Genomic DNA, 23,558 nt, shown 5'->3' on the forward strand with positions numbered 1-23,558 from the left:
TTGACTCTACGCGAGGCATTACAAGTTGGCTATCACATATGATGTCAGTTTCTTCTCTTTTTTGAACGTAATGATTTCTATACATTTGTTTTTAAATGGATGAGAAAAGGATGCCCCTTCAATATTAAATGGTTACATAGAAGGCTTGAAATATAATAGTATACAAACTGAACTGAAGAGAATATAAGAAGCAAATATTTTATTCGTAAAAATGAATGATATTTTAACAAATGTGACCTTTATAAGTATACTGATGTTTATTCAGTTTTAAGATATTTTATGAACATCCTGTTATTACCGTTGCAAGTATCAATAGCTGCAGTCCATGTACAAAATGTATTAGTTTGATCAGGAATCTTGTACCACAGTGATCAGTTGGTTGCGGTGGTTGTGTGGTTACATCTGTTGTAGTAATGGTGCGGTTTTATCTCTACCACCTCACTTCTATCAAAACTTTGCATTATAATGATGCAATATTCTGATCGATAATGCTCTATTACGTAATGTTTAATGTTGGTTAAGCAGAGTATAGAGCGTCATTAGTCCATTGCAAGTATTAGGAGGAGGAAATGTCAGTGGAATTTTCATTTAAAAACCAAAAGCTTCTTTTAAAACCGTTGATGCAAATAATTTTGATGGGAATTATTAACTGTCCATACTTTGAGTTAGAAATACCGAAAGATATTTTTGTAATATATGCATTTTAATAAAATCAATCATAACTTTTTTAAGTAATACTTGTTTGTATTTAATATTCTTTTACATCCTATCCGGATTGCTTATACATTCATAAACCTATAGAATGGCTTTACAGTTTAAATGATTGTCAACGGCACAGTTATGTTTTGAAATAAAGTGAAACAGGATAAAAATACCAATAAAAAGAGTTGCGTCCTGTAATGATGTCCCCAAAAACATTTTTACTGGCTGTGTATGTCTAGACTTGTATTGTCAAAGATATAAAAACGCTACTATCCACCTTGAAGATGGTGTAGACTCAACCACAGCCGTTGTTTGTTTACTGTCACTGCCTTTGAGATTGTGTTATATTTTGTGGCAGATCCTGTGATATTCGCTTATAATGTAGTGCATGGCAAACACAAAAGAGAAAAGAAAAGGGTACAAGAGAAAAGTTACACTCTTTAAAACTTGGAACTTTTATACAAATGCAACATGCTTTGTGAATTATATCATGTTATCTTGTATTTAGAAATTATTTAAAAATTGCTTTGAAAATAGGAAAGTTTTGAATAGTTTAAATTTAATTCGTATTGAAGCTTATTTATTTTTTATTGTTTAAATTTATGGTTGGAATACAGAATGAAGTTAAAGCGAGATTAATAAAATGCAATGCGAAATTATTTGTTTAATATAATGATAATATATATGATTAAGGATTTTGTAAATAGTATTGTTATTCAAATATTGAAGTACGGAAAAGTAAATTATACATATGAAATATTTGTTGATGGAAAAATGAGTTGAAATGACCATTGGTATAGTAAAAAAGGTAGATTCCATTCATGGCTGATATTTTGAAATTCCTCATTAAAGAAACATTAAGCTATAAGATTTGAAATTCAATTTGTATACATTTGATAGTATGATGACTCTTTAATAAATGACACGTCTAAAACTGTAAAGAATAAATATTATCTTATATATTAAAGTTTAATTTTGCCTGACATACTTCATAACCTTGATAAAATGGAATGATTAAAATCAATCACCATAGCACACGTTTACTGTTATAGACAATCTATTGTTTGTGACTGAACGGTTTTAGATATTAATGAATATGTCTGTTATAGTGAAACATTCTAATATATGGAATGTTTCTCGGGACATATGAAATAGCGATGCCAGGTTTGTTTGCAGTTATGAAAGCTTTGTAAACTCATATAAGTGGTTTTATCTTATATATTTCTCAAAATTCGCTGTTGTAAACTGTAAAATAAAGCAAAAGATATACCCGGGTAACAAATTGTTTTGAAAGATTAAGTATTCTAAAACCATTCAAATACTAAAACAGGCTCTGTGACACCCGTTGTAATAGTTTATTGTAACCATTTCCTTTCGTAATTATGAATGCCTACCGAATTGAAACCTTTAGATAAAACAGAAATGCGTAAGTAATAAAGTCGAGGCAGAAATGTTTCCCGAATACGAACTTCCGCTATCTTGAAACTTGCAAAAATACTTGGGAACCGAACCAAGTTTCCTTTGCACCAAGCAGAAATAGCGGTAGCTATCATGTTTACAAACACACGTGTTTGCAAGTCGTGTTTATAGAGAGAGTGAAATAAACAAGGTTATATTAAAATTTACTTCCATAATATTCACAGCTAGACTCGTGATTTTTGAAACATTCCAAGGTAATATAAAAAATAAATTATACGAGAACTCTATCAAAAAGTTATTAAAAGGATTATTGGTTATCTCAAGAAAAGTTCTGTTTGCCTTCATACTTTCTAGCGATTGGTGTTGATATAAAATGGGTGTTTTAATAATCGACGTAGTAGACGTAATCAATACCAGCAGGCAAATTTGGATCATTGGCTTTGGAAACTATAATTAACATGTACAATACTTTTAAATATTTTTAGATGTTTTTAGTAATTAGAAACCAATCAAAATTTGACATTTACAGAAAAACTGACGCATATAAATATATTTTTTGCGAACAAAACTAGCCACCCACCTCAACAAAACAGAGCTAGTTTTAATTTGATGATTTACAGACTTTTAAACACACCATTCTCTATCGACAACTACTTATTAAACTACATAAAAGATGCTATTGTTAACGGTTACGCCACACAACTTATTGACACAAATCAATGAAATAAAAAACAAGAAAATCTCGAACAACATTACTAACCCTTTAAGATAACAAACAAGAATTCATTTGAACAAGCATACAGAAATATTTCAAATCAATTAAGAAAACTGTTACAAATCTATCACGTTTAAAGCAGACAATAAATTATCACAAACATTAGGAAATCACAAGGAAAAAACTCATTCGAAAACAAATCAGGAATTGATTAAATTAAATGCAGCGTCGTGAGAAATTGTACATTAGCCAAACAAAAAGAAACATCAAGACACGATTCAAAGAATACTTTGCACATATAAAATATGGAACTGAAAAATTGCTATTGCGAATCACTGTATTGAATCTGGACACAACATTTGTAATACAACTATTACTGAAAAAAGTTACTAACACAATACACTTAAACGCTTGGGAAAAATTTTACATTAACAAAATTCAAGTAAAACTTATCGATAATGATAGGCGGACATATTCAAAATTCAATTCTACTCTCATCTTAGTTTATAAGAAAATTATAATGTAATTATGTTTAAATATTTTATATTGGCTAACCACATTTCCAAATCCTTTACCGTATATTGTTGTAATATCTAGTATTTAGAAAAAAGTAAGTATTTATTAATTTTTGCAGTTGACTGATGACAGGATCATTGATTCTGAAAGGCCTCGCAAGAATAAAATTAATATTGCAAAATGTAAATTCATTTATTAGTGATATTAAATTAAATTTTTCCAATGCTCCAAGATTCTTTATGAACAATACTGTTTTTATTACTGATTTATTTACTTTTATTTAATATAAGTTGTGAAAGAGAAGGTTTTCTGCAACTGTATTGCAGGTTTTCTGCAATACAGGCTTTAAACATATGGAATTGTTCCGCTACCTGATCCTCAATTAATAATGGGTTTAGCCGGCCGGTCAACAGTATGACGGCTTTCATGTGAGCTAGTAAACCATCAACCATAGCTTTGATAAGCGTTAAATATTCTGGTTGCATAGCGAGCCTCGGTTGAGGAGGCGATAACGGTGGAAACCCCTACACGAGAACAAACGAACAAACATCATAGTCTTTGATAACAGAGTTCAGTATACAGTCGACGTTTCGCTCTTGTTTTAGGTGGTTAAAATAGCAGCGCATAAATAAGTCAACAGAAGTGTGTAAGACAATAATTATGGTGGAGTATAATTAGCGTTAACTTGTTGACAGAAGATGCCATTATGATAATGATGTGCAGGTGAATGCACTTTCCTGTCATTGGACTGAACGCTGTAGGTAAGTTATGTGTTGAGTAATAAAACGAAAACATACTAACCCTAAAATTTATCTGAACACAGTTAGAATACATAACACAAGTTGTTGCTTACCTGTAGAAAATATGAGCAAAAATAAAATTTTATTTCCAGAAATTATAGAATTGTTATAGCGCTTGAAATAATTTTGTATGAAAACTTAAGCTATCATAGTACGTAACTGCAATAAAAATTATCTAGGACAAAACCGATTTAATCTATCTAAAATAGATGAGGAAATACTTTATCTTGTCTAAATTGGCCAAGGCAATATACACACTTAAATTTTGTTGAATGATAAATTTTCTAATTAACATGCATATATTCAAGGTAAAAGATAAGCATATATAAAACGTCACTTTTATATCATCCCTAAAAGATATTTCTTAAAAATAGTAAAAAATAACAATTTATGTACCTACAATTTTATAACATGTTTGCAGTGAATTCTTAAGCTAATACATTTAAATTTGAACAGACTTTAAAATTAACATTTTTGTAGCATCAATATTACATTTTAGTACCAAAATATTAAAAAAAATACTAGAGAAAAAACAGTTACACCTATCTTCAATTTGATAAATCTTCATTTAAATTTGGGCAGAGCTCTTATATATACAGAATACGTAAAATTATAATTACCTACTTACTGCCATCTGATTTGATGTAGCCATAAGTACTGAGTAGAAAATATGAAGATTGGAAATATTTCTCTAAAAATAATATATTCTAGTACAAAGGAATTACTTGTTATAAGATAGAAACAGTAATTCATACAGCACTGACAAAAGCCATCATCATTATGTTTCTCTTCAATATAACTAACATTTTTAGGTAGTTTTTTTAAACAAAATTAGCTTATTGCTGACAATTGTTCTCATGGCAGCAGTTACCTAAACATTTATACATAGCTTTACCGAACATGAGCTCCAGAGTCCAAAATACCCCAAGTTTTATTTGTTCATCTTGGCATCTTGGATAAGATTTTTGAATAGCAAAATAGCTGTTCAAAATGTTTTAAATTTCACAACTGATTTATTAAAGGAGCTATAGAAAAATAAAAAAGTGAATTTAGAGTTTAGCTCCTGTTCACCTTTTTCACTAAGCGTCTGCACTAAGCGTCTGGAATCTGACGCTGTCAGAGACTTCTTCGTCGTCGGCTTTTTTATCTCTTCAGACAAATATGACTTCAGATTCCTTGAGTTAAGTCTGTGATAGCGTAAGGATCGAGATGATTCACTAAGAGGGGTGTGAACTGGAGCTAATCCCATCACCCACATTAAACAAACCCTTCTCACCATAGCTACGTTATGTGAAGTAAAAATTTTTGGATACACATTTGGAAATGTGTTGGATACAACATTTCCTAAAAGAAATAAAAACATGTTTGATCTATTTTAGACATTTGGAATATTTGTAAACCCCATAAGAATCTTACGATTACCAAACTGGCGATACTGAAAGAAATCCAAACTTGATAGAAAACGTTATCTTATGAAGTATACTTAGCTAAGTTAGTTGTTCAGGTTGGTACGCTATTATGTTCCAATATGGCGGCCGTTTAAACTTAAAAAATACAACTCCAGTATTCATGGGCCTAAAAAATATTTTCTAAAAATGTAGTTGGAATCCTGTATTAAAAAAAATCATATTCATAATTCATTTGCTGCAAAACCTATCTACTTCTTCCACTGGGACCTCAGTTAATCTGTCGTGCAATCAAAATTAAATGAAGTAAATGGCCAGCTTAAGAAAAATACATTTATAACTATGATAAAATCTATTTAATATAATATAGACAGTAAATATGTATTTACAAAATAAGTTAATAATATATATAATAATATATATAATTTCAATAAACATTGAATCGCAAAAAGTACTTGCTCCGCCGGGAGTCGAACCCGGATCTCTTACTTGCCGGGTGAATGTGCTACCATTACACCACAGAGCGCTTACTTTTTCCGATTCAATTATTTTGTATTTGGCCGTATCTGTCACATATGCGTTTAAATAAGCAAACTAACATAGGATCGGAAGACCAAATACCTGTCAAACGACTTTTATTTACATTAAATTGTATAAATGGCAATTGACTTATTTAATTTCAATAAACATTGAATCGCAAAAAGTACTTGCTCCGCCGGGAGTCGAACCCGGATCTCTCACTTGCCGGGTGAATGTGCTACCATTACACCACAGAGCGCTTACTTTTTCCGATTCAATTATTTTGTATTTGGCCGTATCTGTCACATATGCGTTTAAATAAGCAAACTAACATAGGATCGGAAGACCAAATTATAAAGTATAAAATAAGGCAATTGCCATTTATACAATTTAATAATATATATATATTGGTTTTGAAAAATGTTAGTGTTAATTTTACATACATTGAAAGAGATTTTAACAACAATATATGAAAAGAAATACGTTGTTTACATAGTTTGTATTTTATTTAACAAAGTAACTCAAAGGATAGAAAGAGTGTTAAAGAATTAGTAGAAACTTTGCTATCAATGTTTGAACTGTATTGTAACTTTTTACTTCACCGGTCTTAAGTGAAGTTCTTAAGAGTTCGTCAGAACCTTGTTTCTGCTTGAGAATACTCGACCTTACTGTTAAATGTACTTCTAGGAAGAAAATAAAGGTTACAATGAGATTATTACAAACACAGAGAAACATAGCAGTAGTATGTGTATTGTTTTTGCTTGAGAATACCGGAACTTACTGTTACATCTTCTTCTGGGGAACAAACCAGAGTACTAATGAGGATATTACAAATACAGAGAAATATAGCAGTAGTATGTATTGTTTCTGCTTGAGAATACCGGAACTTACTGTTACATCTTCTTCTGGGGAACAAACCAGAGTACTAATGAGGATATTACAAATACAGAGAAATATAGCAGTAGTATGTGTATTGTTTCTGCTTGAGAATACCGGAACTTACTGTTACATCTTCTTCTGGGGAACAAACCAGAGTACTAATGAGGATATTACAAATACAGAGAAATATAGCAGTAGTATGTATTGTTTCTGCTTGAGAATACCGGAAACTTACTGTTACATCTTCTTCTGGGGAACAAACCAGAGTACTAATGAGGATATTAAAAACAGAGAGAATATAGCAGTAGTATGTGTATTGTTTCTGCTTGAGACTACCGGAACTTACTGTTACATCTTCTTCTGGGGAACAAATCAGAGTACTAATGAGGATATTAAAAACAGAGAGATATATGGCAGTAGTATGTGTATTGTTTCTGCTTGAGAATACCGGAACTTACTGTTACATCTTCTTCTGGGGAACAAATCAGAGTACTAATGAGGATATTACAAATACAGAGAGAAATATAGCAGTAGTATGTGTATTGTTTCTGCTTGAGAATACCGGAACTTACTGTTACATCTTCTTCTGGGGAACAAATCAGAGTACTAATGAGGATATTACAAATACAGAGAAATATAGCAGTAGTATGTGTATTGTTTCTGCTTGAGAATACCGGAACTTACTGTTACATCTTCTTCTGGGGAACAAACCAGAGTACTAATGAGGATATTACAAATACAGAGAAATATAGCAGTAGTATGTGTATTGTTTCTGCTTGAGAATACCGGAACTTACTGTTACATCTTCTTCTGGGGAACAAACCAGAGTACTAATGAGGATATTACAAATACAGAGAAATATAGCAGTAGTAGTATTGTTTCTGCTTGAGAATACCGGAACTTACTGTTACATCTTCTTCTGGGGAACAAACCAGAGTACTAATGAGGATATTACAAATACAGAGAAATATAGCAGTAGTATGTATTGTTTCTGCTTGAGAATACCGGAACTTACTGTTACATCTTCTTCTGGGGAACAAACCAGAGTACTAATGAGGATATTACAAATACAGAGAAATATAGCAGTAGTATGGTATTGTTTCTGCTTGAGAATACCGGAACTTACTGTTACATCTTCTTCTGGGGAACAAACCAGAGTACTAATGAGGATATTACAAATACAGAGAAATATAGCAGTAGTATGTATTGTTTCTGCTTGAGAATACCGGAACTTACTGTTACATCTTCTTCTGGGGAACAAACCAGAGTACTAATGAGGATATTACAAATACAGAGAAATATAGCAGTAGTATGTATTGTTTCTGCTTGAGAATACCGGAACTTACTGTTACATCTTCTTCTGGGGAACAAATCAGAGTACTAATGAGGATATTACAAATACAGAGAAATATAGCAGTAGTATGTATTGTTTCTGCTTGAGAATACCGGAACTTACTGTTACATCTTCTTCTGGGGAACAAATCAGAGTACTAATGAGGATATTACAAATACAGAGAAATATAGCAGTAGTATGTATTGTTTCTGCTTGAGAATACCGGAACTTACTGTTACATCTTCTTCTGGGGAACAAATCAGAGTACTAATGAGGATATTACAAATACAGAGAAATATAGCAGTAGTATGTATTGTTTCTGCTTGAGAATACCGGAACTTACTGTTACATCTTCTTCTGGGGAACAAATCAGAGTACTAATGAGGATATTACAAATACAGAGAAATATAGCAGTAGTATGTATTGTTTCTGCTTGAGAATACCGGAACTTACTGTTACATCTTCTTCTGGGGAACAAATCAGAGTACTAATGAGGATATTACAAATACAGAGAAATATAGCAGTAGTATGTATTGTTTCTGCTTGAGAATACCGGAACTTACTGTTACATCTTCTTCTGGGGAACAAACCAGAGTACTAATGAAGATATTACAAATACAGAGAAATATAGCAGTAGTATGTATTGTTTCTGCTTGAGAATACCGGAACTTACTGTTACATCTTCTTCTGGGGAACAAATCAGAGTACTAATGAGGATATTACAAATACAGAGAAATATAGCAGTAGTATGTGTATTGTTTCTGCTTGAGAATACCGGAACTTACTGTTACATCTACTTCTGGGGAACAAATCAGAGTACTAATGAGGATATTACAAATACAGAGAAATATAGCAGTAGTATGTGTATTGTTTCTGCTTGAGAATACCGGAACTTACTGTTACATCTTCTTCTGAGGAACAAATCAGAGTACTAATGAGGATATTACAAATACAGAGAAATATAGCAGTAGTATGTATTGTTTCTGCTTGAGAATACCGGAACTTACTGTTACATCTACTTCTGAGGAAACAAATCAGAGTACTAATGAGGATATTACAAATACAGAGAAATATAGCAGTAGTATGTGTATTGTTTCTGCTTGAGAATACCGGAACTTACTGTTACATCTACTTCTGAGGAACAAATCAGAGTACTAATGAGGATATTACAAATACAGAGAAATATAGCAGTAGTATGTGTATTGTTTCTGCTTGAGAATACCGGAACTTACTGTTACATCTTCTTCTGAGGAACAAATCAGAGTACTAATGAGGATATTACAAATACAGAGAAATATAGCAGTAGTATGTGTATTGTTTCTGCTTGAGAATACCGGAACTTACTGTTACATCTTCTTCTGAGGAAAAAATCAGAGTACTAATGAGGATATTACAAATACAGAGAAATATAGCAGTAGTATGTGTATTGTTTCTGCTTGAGAATACCGGAACTTACTGTTACATCTACATCTTCTTCTGGGGAACAAATCAGAGTACTAATGAGGATATTACAAATACAGAGAAATATAGCAGTAGTATGTGTATTGTTTCTGCTTGAGAATACCGGAACTTACTGTTACATCTTCTTCTGGGGAACAAATCAGAGTACTAATGAGGATATTACAAATACAGAGAAATATAGTAGTAGTATGTGTATTGTTTCTGCTTGAGAATACCGGAACTTACTGTTACATCTTCTTCTGGGGAACAAATCAGAGTACTAATGAGGATATTACAAATACAGAGAAATATAGCAGTAGTATGTGTATTGTTTCTGCTTGAGAATATCGGGACATACTGTTAAATGTAATTCTAGGAAAACAAAACAGAGTGTTAATGAGGATATTACAAACAAAGACGAAAAAGTAATCAAAACATAGAAGTAGCATGAGTTTATTAGTTCTATTTGTCTATAATTATAAATTAATTTACATGTTCCTGTTACTCTGTGGATCTAAGAGCTACTGTCTAGTTTTTAGGTTTTTAAATACAAAATAACAATATGAAAATAACCTTTGATCATTAGAAGATATTAAAATCCTTTAATATACTACAGAATATTTTAAATTTTGATTTTAAATAGCATGGTGTCCTGAAATCGGAGACTGAAAAACGAACTATTTTAGGCAAGAGTGTGGAATTCATACTAATCTTAGCGGGAACATTCATGATTATATACAATGAAGTTCAATTATAATTTTGAATTCGTAATATAAATGCTTACACTACACATTATTTCAATGTTTACTGTTAAGAGATTAAACATTTAAACAAAATTGGCACTGGCTCGTATTTATGAATTTACGAGAAGCATTTATGATTCGATCAATTATATGTTAATTGTTACAGCGATAAAATAATCACATACTCGAGCTGATAAATGTTTTGTGGTTCTGGAATCGTTGCGTGAAACAGTTATTATGAGTAATAATAAAATAAACACATTTCTCTGTAACATTCCATCATATTTTAATGAATAGCTCCAACAATTTCTGTAACACTTGAAATATTTTTGGCCAGAGTGGCGGAATACTTAATCCGTTTTAATATTAGTGGATGCATTATGATTTAGCGCTATAATAATTTTGAATCGGCAGTAAACATGTTTACGTATCAATGTAGTATTCATTGCTAAGAGGGTCAAAAGGTAAACAGAAGTACCACTGGCTCTTATTTCAGGTTGACGTTGTAATAAAACTTCCTGGGATATCGGGTAATATAAAATAGTAATGTGGGGGTTTTGCCTTCATTGTGTGAAGTGATTTAATACAGATGATTCTGATACAAACACAGAAAATGTGAAGGAAACATTTTCCCGGACATTTACCATCGTCCTGTGATAAACAATATCAGTAACACTACTTTTCGGGATCCGCAACCTCATCTCTTTCTCAGGCGAATTGCTCAGATCTGATTCACTCCCCATTAAATATTAGAAACATTTATTTTTCATTACAATATTTTATGTCAGCGCGTGAAGTGGACAAGTAGATAAGCACCGCATAACTAGCGAACCTAAGGGTGCGCTGTACCCCAGGCCAGAAATCACAGTACGATATTTCAAAAATCCACAGGGAGCTCTGGTGTAGGGAGGGTAATGCTTAGTTGTTGTGTAGGGGTTCGGAACTTACCGAACGCCACCGAAAATTGCCGAGCGGGTCCCACGCCGAGCCAGGTGACTCACACACAGCTTAGCTGGTGCGTACAGCTTAGGACAGGCTAGGCTAGTAGGTCTTTCACTTTTTTTAACATCTGTTATTCAAATTAATCTGCCCTATACAACCAGTAAATGGACACAAAGATACACGTAAAAACTATAGCTTAAATATATATATATATATATATATAAAATACTGTAGTATAATTTTGGCAACACATGATACATAAAATATTATTACAAAAGTCAAACTGTGGGAATGATTTCTTTCAAATACAACACGCGAATGACACTTTCACGTTTTATTACTGTACTTTTTTTAGGTTTCGACTGCGATGTACCACAGGCCAGAAATGGCAGTATCGGAACTACCGAGCATCTCAGAAATTTGCCGAAAGGAAATACAGTCAGTAGCGTACGCCTCACTGTAGTAAAGAAGGGGGTTAAATCCGTATGAAACCTAACCTTTGTTATCGTTACTCGTTGCTATAACGTACTTACAGGTATATGATTATGCTATAAAAAGTATTAATGAAGTACGGTATATTTTATTTTTATACATTTTAAATGCGGTTTACTGAAATATTTGAAAACCACCAGAAACGTAATCATTCCAGTAATACTTTGACAATGATCGGTCAGAGTGTCTAACGATATGTAATACGTGGAAAAACTGGGAAAGGCAGGAATTGTTATGGAAACCTTAAAAAGTTCAATAATTTTATGTTTATCAACAAAACCAACCCTATTTTTTCTTAGTCTTTGTTGCACAATGTAATTTACACATTTCCTTGTTTGTATACTGGATTTTTTGCAAAATCAATGAAATGTCTTAAACACCTTTCTTCAAAATTTTAAAACAACTCATTTTATTTATAAAACTACAATTTATGTACTAATCAAAAATATTAATGTTGCATTGAAACTAATAAAAAATATGGACCTGGCTGTCATAATTAATTGTGTAGTTTGTCTTTTAACATACCACTAGTCATTACGACTGTAAAGGATGATATAGTTATATATGTGAATTAAATAAATTACAATATCAGCTGCTCTCGTCTATTGCATTATAGTAACATAAAGTTGTAGTTATAAAACATCTAAAGTATCTCTCACAAGAAGCTCTCGAGGGTATCTTGGGTCAACTAGTTCTAACAATATGCAGTAAAGTAAGTTCTAGGTTCTATAAGTGCAAGAGATTGAGCTCCCATTCTTGGGGTAGAGTTTTCGAAGCAAATAATCGGCACTTAAGTAAAAACTTAAATCGCTCTCAAGACTGTAGTGTTCTTTGGTAAAAAACTTGGATGTAGTAATAGAATAGAAAACTCTCTTATTGCAGAAATATAAAAACAAATTTTCCTTCAAATGAAATGAAACAAATAATACATGATTGAAACAGTTCATAAATATACAATAATTACTTACAACTCACAATAATTACTACTAAAATATGTATTATAAATTTGTAAATTCCCGCAAAATAGCCCTTACAGGCATGAAGCCCAATTATAAGGGAACTCTATGCTAAGGTTACCCCCTCGGTAAAACGACAATTAAATAAAATTCTTATATTAAATTGAAAGAACAACGCCTTTTAAAAAGAGATTTGATATCTATGTAAAAGAATATGCCAAACTAAAAATAATAATGGTAAAATTAACATAAACTTATTACTTTTATCATAAAAAAATATATACATATATTACAATATAGAACTTAATTTTATAATAATAATTGTTTAAAATATAACAACGCCCGTGTAAGCTTAATATGAAAATATGCTTATAATTTATACTTAACTGACATTTATACGAATTATGGTAGAGCGTATAGTCATCAAGTAAAATAAAACAGTCATCACGCAAAGCACTCCATTTTTATTTGCGTGGCTGAGTTACAAGTGACTCGGTATAAGTGATATACGCGAGACGAATTGGCCTGTCTCAGCAACGAAACCAATTTTCCGTGAGCCGTGTGCGTAATTATTAATTTTGCGTTACATAATGGTTACTAAGCCGAGGACTTCTTCTAAATCCTAATAATATTATAAATGCTAAATTGCCTTTGTTCGTTTGTTTTGTTTTCACACGTAAAGTAATCAACCGATTGTACTGAAATTTTACATGGACATTTTTACGGTTTCTGGGATGAAAACGAGTATAGGCCTCCTCTTATTTCGAGAATCCCTCCGGACTACGTCCCACTGGCTTTAAAGTAGTGAAAAATCGCATCTTGGTCTCTAAAGTTGAGTAATATGAATTGAATGAGTCTGTCAAATATAATGAACCGTTCTGTGTAAACATTGTTTATTGTTTTAAATTTGTTTACATTTATAGTGAGTAAACTGTCTAAAGAGTAACCATAAGTTTTAAAGTTATTTCAGAATCTAGCGATTAGGTACGTACTAATCTACCTTAGAAAATGTCCTAAAACATAAGGTCAGAATTTGGATCTGAATATTCCCTTTGAAGCAGTTCATAAAAACTGCGCTAGGTCAAATTTAGCTGGACTGTTCTTTACGACTAATGTACCAAATCCAGCTCTAAATGTTCTAAAACTTTAAGAAACTTTTACTATAAATTTAAAGACTGATGCAAAACTTATCTCAATTCACTTTTGACAGAAGTAGACTTCCCTGATCTGTGATATATATATATATATATATATATATATATATATATATATATATATATATATATATATATATATATATATTTTCTTGATCGGGAAACAAAACAAAATGAACTATGGAATAAAACATACTAAGAAAGAAGTAAATTACATTGGCCTTAATTATAAACTATTTGACATATTTTCTTGATCGTGCCAACAAGGCAAATTCAACATTGGCGTCGGAAATATAACTCACTCGAACCAGCAGTGGTCATACACGTACAATGCGTACTAAATTGCGTGCAAAGCAGCGGGTAACTGCTAGCGGTACATATGTATGAGAACTTTTAGTCTCACTTTTACTGTACATTTAAAGACTGTTAAGAAACCTATGTAAGTTGTTTTTTGACCAAAGTAGGTTTTCCAGAGCTGTGTATGTATATATATTTTCATGATCGGAAGGCAAAATCAGCTTTGGAAAAAAAATCATAAGACCTATGTAAATTAAAATTACCTTAAATATAAACTTTGTGACATATTTTCATGATCGTGGTAAATTCAACATTGAACCAGAACTGCTCATACAGGTGTAAAACCTATGAAATTGCTTGCAATGCGGTGGGTAACTGCTATTATTAATATCTATGAATAATATAGTAAATAATAAAAATAAATGAATTGAATTCTTACCTTGTAATGACAAAAGCCAGTAATGGAGTTGTAAGTGTTCACCCTCCCGTTGAAGCAGTTTTTATTAATTAAAATCGGTTTAAAGCTAATTTGTTTTGGTTGTTAATAGGGGGATTTGAGATCACCGTTAATGGTCAAGGATTTCGTGGACAGCATTTCGAAAAGAAACACTTTCTAGTCAACATTTCGAGATTACCAGCTTGCATGATTACAAGTCTGCGGTCAAGGGAAAAGGAAGTATTTGTTTAGAAAATGTATTTGAGAAAATTTGCGTGGATATAAAGAAAGTGTTCAGGGCTTTAGGGCTATTCTTTGTATTTAAAGGCCGTGTAATTATTACGTCAGTCAGCTATTGGTCCCAGCCAAGCGCCAACCAAGGTGTTATAATAAATTATTGTGAGCTCTGAAGGCTAATATTTATTTACTTCTGTACATCCCTTGTACTTCAGTATCATTCCAATGATGGAGATAATTAAACTATAATCAGAAAAGATTCTCGGTTTACAAAAGCATGAGCAAGAATATGTCTGATTTGTTCTAGCTCGGCAAGTGGACTGATTTATAGACTAATGTGTGTTCTTCTGTACAGATATGAAGCAGCAAACCTGACCTCGAGTGATGAAACAACCCATCGATTCAAGATGGGGAGGAGGGATTCTAAATCAATATCTAGCAGCAATCTCAGGTAACCCTATATTAATATATAGAATGAGTTTTGAAAATAACCTTTCTCAATTTTCTACTCGTCTTCTGATATTTACTCAAGACCATATTTGAGTAGTATTTAATTTGGATTAAGCCGCATATTAAATCTGCCATATTGGTGTTAGATAGATGTAATCAAACATAAAAATTTGTATTATGCCAATCGAACATATACATTTTGCACTATACTTGATGCCTTAGCCCATTGAGGAAGCAATTAACCTAACCTGTCTATGACTGAATGTTTGAATTGATTTTGGCAAAAATGCATGCGTGTACTAAACTATTAATAGAATGAGTTTGGATACAGATAAATTAGTCGATTTTTCAGAAAAGTTTCGTATATTTGGTTGCTCTGTAATAGTGTTTGTTGCTTTCTCCAAATAATGTTTGTATTGAATCTTTTAGTATGTATTTACAAATTCTTTTAGTAAAAATTACAAAATATCAAAGGCAACTGTCAATGTTTTATTACTTATTTGTTTATCTGTTTCAAAAAAAAAAAAAAAAAAATAAATAAATAAAAAAAAAAAAAACAGCTCAATATTTTTTACATGGAAAACCAGTTTTTATTGGATGGCTTACTTAATTATAAAGCATAATAAAAAACAATCAAAATTCACTTACATTTTTTAACTTTTTTATGATTTCATGACAAGCTCCTGAATTATTTGTCTTGGAGATTAGATAAAACTGTTTGTTACATTCAATTAATTGTTATTATTAAAATGATAATTAAAATAAACTATTTACAATACATACAGTGACCATTCATTTAGTTTTTATAATTCACTTTTGTATCAGGCTTTGAGTAGTATCTTTTATATCTCAATATCACTGTTCAAGTATTTGTGTACTTCTGAAGTGCTGAAATTGTCTAGTTTCATGAGGTAGCGGAAGAACTAAAAACTCATTAACAACTATAAACAGTTAAACACTAAACACTGAGAACACGATAAATAGAATTTAAGCAAGACATTTAAGTTACGAAAATTGATCATTATGGAAAAATGTAAACAATAATTAGTTGTGGTTCCAATGTGCAAACATAACAAATCGAAGCGGAATAATTCCTTATAAGGATGTACGGGGCAAAAAACTTCGATCTAGCGGAAAAACAAAAACAAATACGTAATCGTTAGCGTCTAAAAAGAGTACGAGTGCTGCTCGGGCAAAATTATTCAGACCCGCTCCTGGCCGCAACGAGTGACGCTCGGGAAAATTTGCCAATGGGTTTCTTTTTTAAATATTGTTATACGGTCTTCAGATATTGGTACCTTTGGGAATAATAAATTACCTTCCGTCACGACATTCATGCTAAGCGTTAATTTAATAAAATACATATAATTTAATGACAGGTTAGTAAATGTTCAAACTGCTAATCTCTTACCTATTCAAAGAAATATATAATAACCAATAATTACTGCCTTACACTTCGAAGTTGTTCTTAAGGTATTTTACAATACACGCTCGTACAACAGTACTATCAGCTGTTAGCTTGGTCAGATGAATTGTTTCTGAACTTAGTTTATCATAAAATTTTAACATAACGAAAACTACTAAAAAAGTCTAAAAAGGAATTGAATAAAACGTTATTGAACTTGAAGAAAATCTTCTATTATAAAAATTGTCACTTTTAAATACTTTCAAGATTAAGGCAGTGATTTGTGGACAGAATAAATGGGTCTTTTTCGTTTAAGGGCCAGCACCTTACAAACATACTACACCTGACTGACAGTGCATTTAATTGTTTTTTTGTGTTATTAGTTCGTAGGGCAGTAGTCCAGGTACTACTTCTAGTATAAAACTCGTCTTATCTTATCAGTGATAAACGCGCGCCGCTTATATTTTTCCATTTTCTTGTGAGTGAGTTATACTTAGTTTTTCTTGTTCAATAAAGCGTGGTGAGTTGATCTGGGCTTGGACTTTGCAAGCTCGAGTTAATTTTTTTTCTAAAAGAGCAAGCAGCGCAAAGCGCTGCGCAGCGGGCTAGCATCGCGTGATCTGAGTTTCGAATAGGCAAGCTAGGGTCTTTTATGCCTGCCCTTAAACGAAAAAGACCCGAATAAATTACTATAATGATCGTAGGTTAGAGATGAACACCTTCTTAGCTACAGGTAAGGTGTTAAGTTATAATTATTTTTATTTAAGTAGTAACGTAAATGTGCTGACCATAACACTGTTATCATTCCTAAAAGTACCAATGTTTTAAGAACAAATAAAAATATTTAAAACTAATTGTGAAATCATGTTTAGTAGGAAAATATACATTGAAATTCGCTATTACAACAGAAAGTTTTGTTTTAAAATCTTAAATAATGTCAATATGGCGACTATATGTGAACTTAATAAAAATTAAGAATTTACTAATAAAAAAGTAGTTGTACAATCGATATTGAAAAATATGGAAAAGGAGTTTTGGACATTTATAATTCTCCCTGTGTTATAACTCACTTTGTTAGGATTGATTCATTCCCAAGTTTGCCAGGGATAGTTACCTAAACTTATGTTTAGCTGTTTTAAGTATTATGATACCGTAGTATGCATTAATTATTGGAAATTATTTAAGAATATACGAATTGTTAAACTTGATTTACAATTTAGCAGCTACATATCAGTACACATTTTTGATGATGATTTAAAAAAGTTTGGATTCCAGGATCAATGTGCTACACGATCATGGGATCCGCTACGGCTTGGCCCTCTCCAACTCTCCTCAAGATGGTCAGAGGCGAGGCTCCCCTCGTCCTCACTATCACTCAGACTTCTTGGATGGTGTCTCTGATGCTCTTGGGGCACTTCGTAAGCCCCTTACCCACAGGATTCCTCATGGATTGGTTCGGACGCAAGAGAACCTGCATTTACCTGTCGATCCTCCCCTTCACCTCGTGGTTTATGATCTTCTTCGCGAGTTCTGCCGTCGACTTGTACATCGCACGCTTTACGGCTGGACTCTGGATCGGTGTCACCACCACAGTAATGCCTTTGTACGTGGGGGAAATAGCATCCCCTAAGATACGCGACTCGTTGATGACTATCAACAATCTTCTGATGAATTTAGGCGTGCTCTTCTCGTACGTTATCGGGCCCTACGTGAGCTACCATATGTTGGCATTTTGTTGTGAATGCCTCACCATCTTTTACTTCTGCCTGTTTTTCCCCATGCCCGAATCTCCTCATTACTACTTGAGACAGCAAAGAAGGGAGGATGCTTACCGAGTTCTGAGTTGGCTCAGGAAAGGAGAGTCCGAAGAAAATATAGAAAGTGAGATCAACAGAATAGAGAAGGCCATAGAAGAGCAAAAATTGCAGAAAGGAACACTGAAGGATATATTTTTTGACGATGGAAATAGAAAGGCAATCACTATATCAATAACTTATGCGATTCTAAAAAGAATGTCCGGATCCAGTGTGATGCAAGCTTACGCATCACTGACGCTACCGGATAAAACTTTGAAGATGCTCAGCCCCAACACTTGTGTGATCATAATTGGTTTCATCAGCCTATTCTCGGCCCTGTCCTCTACCGCTCTTGCGGTCAGATACCGTAGGCGAGTCTTGTTGACAGTATCTGGGGGAGGCTGTGCTCTTACAATGGCCATTGTCGCTGTCTGGTTCTTCCTGAACAATTACACTTCCGTTTCCGTAGCAGCCTTCAGCGACATTGTGTTCTTGTCGATCGCTCTCTATTACTTTTTCTTCAACATCGGGCTCGGCCCCAACGGGACGAGCATCAAGGGGGAGATTTTCTCCGCAAATGTGAAAGCATTGTCGTCCTCTCTGACAAGTCTAGTAGTCGCCTTTACCGGGTTTTTAATGAACGAGTTTTATTTGATAATTGCAGACAGTTTCGGTATGTACATAAACTTTATTATATTTAGTGTCGCCTCCTCCTTAGCGGTGGTTTTCACATGGACTTACATGCCAGACACTCACAACAAGACGCTGGAAGAGATTCGTGAGATATTGAGCGATAGCAAGAACAAACAGCACTCAAATGATAGTTCATCCAAGAACTAATTTTTAATAAAAGGCTATATTATATAGAAATTTGGAACAAAGAATTAATAGTAGTTGATGTGTTTTTGGTAAGTAGACAATTAAAATGTCTAACTGAAGCGAAAAATATTAATATTTTTTTAATATGCAGGGTGTTCACAAAAGGATGTCACATATTTCTGTGGGTGATAGTACACATCATTTGAAACGAAAATTGTCATATAAACATAGCGGAGAAATTTTTCATTTAGCTACTAGCAGCCATTTAGTTTTTTTTTTATAGAAAATAAGTTCTCTAGAACTAGTGAAGTTATAGATACTAACCTTCGCACATACGAGTAGGAATTAATACAGAAGTAAAAAAATAATGGTGCGATTTGCTGTAATATTAACAAAATGGTGCCTATTGTAAATTTTAGTCAAATAGCAAAAATCCCAGTATAGATTAAAAAAGCACAATATACCAACTATTTAGTAACTTTTATAACAATTCCAAAGGTAACTTTTGAATGTGATAGTTCTATTCATTATAAAATAAGTTTATGCATCTGGCGTTTCCTTACAAAAGTATTTACAATGTTTATAATATTTATAGTCAATTAATATATTCATCCGCACGTTCATTTTATTGAGTTTACCAGAAAAAACATTTTTACATCTGTTTTTAATGTAAAATGGATTTGGTTTTGATTGTACATAGTTTTTGTACATGATACTTGAATCGAATGTTGCATCCCGTTACACAACCTTTTAAGCTAAATTAATTGATTGTCTGTTACAAACTTTAACTGATTTTAAACCAACTTCGAAGACTCGACATTTTGAACATACCATGGAATTGTACTTTAGAATTGTATGAAAACGCAATGGTATGCAATAATAATAATATGAATAAATGTATTTGTAATAATTATGAACAAAAATAAAATTCCAAAATTTATACATCGGTGTTATTAGTCTATAAGATGGCAACGAGGGAAATGCAAAATAAACAAATAAACAACCTGATGTATTGTAAAAGTAAAACGTATGAAATTTGTCAATATGTTACCATCACAACTGATTAAGTTACTTTATTGGATTTATAAAAAGACGGAATATTTTAACCAGTGGTATCATCTTCAGAGCAAGCTAAACGGTAAAAGTGCATAATCTTTTTTGTGTTTTACAAGGATTACTGATTGAAAATCAGATGGTCGGAGCATGGATCCATGTGGGCAGTTCTACAGTGAACCGAACAGTACTGTAGTTCAACGTGAAACTATTATAATATATAAACACAGTTGTACATAATCATTGGATTATTTGCATGTGCCTAGGGTTGCGTTATAATACAAATGGAATATTGGAAAATTCATAGATAGATGTATGGTATTATACTGTATGGTTCGCAGGCGTAAGTGAATTTGAATTTAAGTTATGTGTGCAGATAATCACAAGACAAGTTTATTGATTTTGAATTTTACAATTTCACCATTAAAATGTATTCAAATATTTGCAGATAAAACATTTAGTTGAAATCTGTTAAAATAATATTGAAGTAAAAATGTAAAAAGGTTTTTCTAATTGTGTAATGTCAGAATGTAGGAGAAATAATTTGATAATTTTTCCTTTGTAAAAAGAAATGTAATTTTTTTAAATTGACACGGAGTAACTGTGGCAGCATATTCTATTAATGGCAAAAAACTACAGCGGCTCAGATTAAAGATCTAGGCGTAACATTTGACTCGGCTCTTAGGTTTGACAATTAATTTAATGTTATCATATATGGCTGCCATAAGATGTTGGATTTTGTTATATTTTATTGTTTCATGTTATATATTTTTTGATATATTGTAAAAGCTTTAATGTTTCTTGAGAGAGAAACCTGTCAAGAACTGTCTTAAAATATATTTTTTATTTTAAAACTGTATTATCAATAAGAGACTGATCCTTTATTATGTTTATTTATACAATTTTACATAACTTAGTTGATAGCTCTGTTTTGATTGGAAGGGTGTTCTGCATGTTCCAAGAAGTAATATGACACCCTCCTTGGTTTTTTACACTACATTTTCATACAGTTCAGTTTTATAACTTTTAAATTTTTAAAGGTATTAGGTTGTTAAACAATGAATTATATATATTTAATAATAATTTTAATTCATTCGTAATAAATAAGCTAAATATTATTTTTTTTAATTAAGGTACTAACAGATTTTTGTTAAATTTTTGTAGTATTATTTTATAGTACTATATATGTATTTTGTCTCGTGCTGTAATTAGAAACAGTTATATTTTAAAACAGCCTATTAGTGATTTTGTAATTAAATATGTTCATGTACTCATATATTATATTGTATATTTTTACTATTAACTTGTATTGTCAATATAGCTGTTTTAGAGTAGTTTTCCTGTAGCTATTGTACAACAACAAATAAATAATTTCATTATTTTGTAACATTTAAGTTTCATTCCTCTTCAATAAGCTTGTACATATATTTTTAAGAAGTTTAAAACACCATATTTGGAGCTATGCTAATTTTAGATTCGGTTTATTTATAGATAAGCTGTTATATACAACAAGTTACAGCTCGTTTTATGTGGAAAATTCATTAATATTAATTTAACGACTGTCAATAAAAGGTAATAAGAACATTATTTTATACTATTCTATGACTAATAAATGTCTAAACTTTTTTGAGACCAACTAAAGATATATAGCTAGTTTTTACGTAACATTTAAAAGACAAACAAACGAAATATCGGTAATTTGGGGTTTAAGTTATAAACGATAACTACGCCACACCACATTTCCCGTAACATGCTTTGCTGAGGTCTGCTTGTACAAATTCAAATATATACCTCATTCCATTTTTAAAATGTCCTGTTGACAGGATAGATAGACATACAGAAAAGAAAATTTATATGTCCCGGCAGACAAAGAAGAAAACTGTGTCAGCCTCCTGAGTGATGGGATACAACAACGCTCAGCCAAATTCGACGGTGGATCATGCACCGTCATAGAACTTATTCTTTATGTTGAAATGAAGTTTCATACAAAATCAAAAGTTTTCAGTTATCATCTTTCTGGAGATATCTTGCCACATGATACATTCACGTTTTAGTTCAGTACGTTCAGTTCTAAAGCAGTTGTTAAAATAAAAGATCCGATGAGCTAGAGAGGGTACTGTGCAATGTAAGAGTGCAGTTGTCAAATAATTGTCACCAACCTTTAAAACTGACTGCAGTCTATTATATTATATATTTTTATATTTTCTTTATACTATATGAATTAAAGTGCCACTAGTTACAAATCTCGTATGATTGCACAAAGCTTGTTTACAATTTTATTTATTCATCTGTTTTCTCATTTCCAGACCATTTTAAAAAATTATTCGTTCAAAGCTCAGCCAAATCCAATGGAGTGATGTAAACCATCATCGAGCTCAGTATTCGTCGTATAAAAATGGATCTTAATGCAAACCTTTAAAGTCCATAGATAGGTTCGTGCGATAGACAGACAAAAATGAAGTTTTTCCAGAGTCTCGAGTGATTAACTCCGCTAACGCTGAGCAGATAATTCATTTTTATTCAGGGAAATTTAGACCTAAACTAATATATATTATCTATACGTCTTTACAATTCAGTAACGTTTCTATAAGCGCAGCGTCATTCATGACGTTTGGTGGAGCTTGCTATCTCTCATGACAGCCAAGTTATTTTAAGTATGGTTACTTTAGTGCGTTCTCAAAAATTATTTGAAGAAAGAAAAACAGTCAATGCCTAAGTTAAAATTTTCGTTATTTATTTTTCAGTTATTTATTATTTCTGCTCATATTTTCGATAAAATTGTTCAAATAGCTAATCTAGAGTAATAAATAACTTGCAGATGAGTACAAGTATGCAATCCTAAAAATCGATTTGTTTTATATTAAAAATTAGTGAAAACATAAATAATTAATCTGAGTAAACAAAGTGTATTGAGTTTGGGCCAGTACAAAATGTGTTCTGTACATGTCACAGTGGTTACATTTAATTGTCATATAGAATATGAATAGACATAAAAAAAGTAAGTAAAATAACATAATTTATTTATAATTACCTTATACCTTTGTGCTTT

At 32.0% G+C, this 23,558-nt stretch overlaps 1 protein-coding gene across 1 annotated transcript; it reads left to right on the top strand.

Annotated features, from left to right (window-relative positions):
* The first annotated feature begins 3,624 nt into the window (after positions 1-3,624).
* Positions 3,625-21,898, top strand: LOC124355436 (facilitated trehalose transporter Tret1-like). The gene is given in 4 exon segments (XM_046806577.1): positions 3,625-4,113; positions 15,342-15,437; positions 18,117-18,153; positions 18,155-21,898. Coding segments are annotated over 3 exon segments (1,404 nt in total). The 5' UTR covers positions 3,625-4,113; positions 15,342-15,393; the 3' UTR covers positions 19,478-21,898.
* Positions 21,899-23,558: the final 1,660 nt, after the last annotated feature.

This window comes from Homalodisca vitripennis, chromosome 2, assembly GCF_021130785.1.
Source record: "Homalodisca vitripennis isolate AUS2020 chromosome 2, UT_GWSS_2.1, whole genome shotgun sequence".
Classification (NCBI taxonomy): Eukaryota; Metazoa; Arthropoda; class Insecta; order Hemiptera; family Cicadellidae; genus Homalodisca; species Homalodisca vitripennis.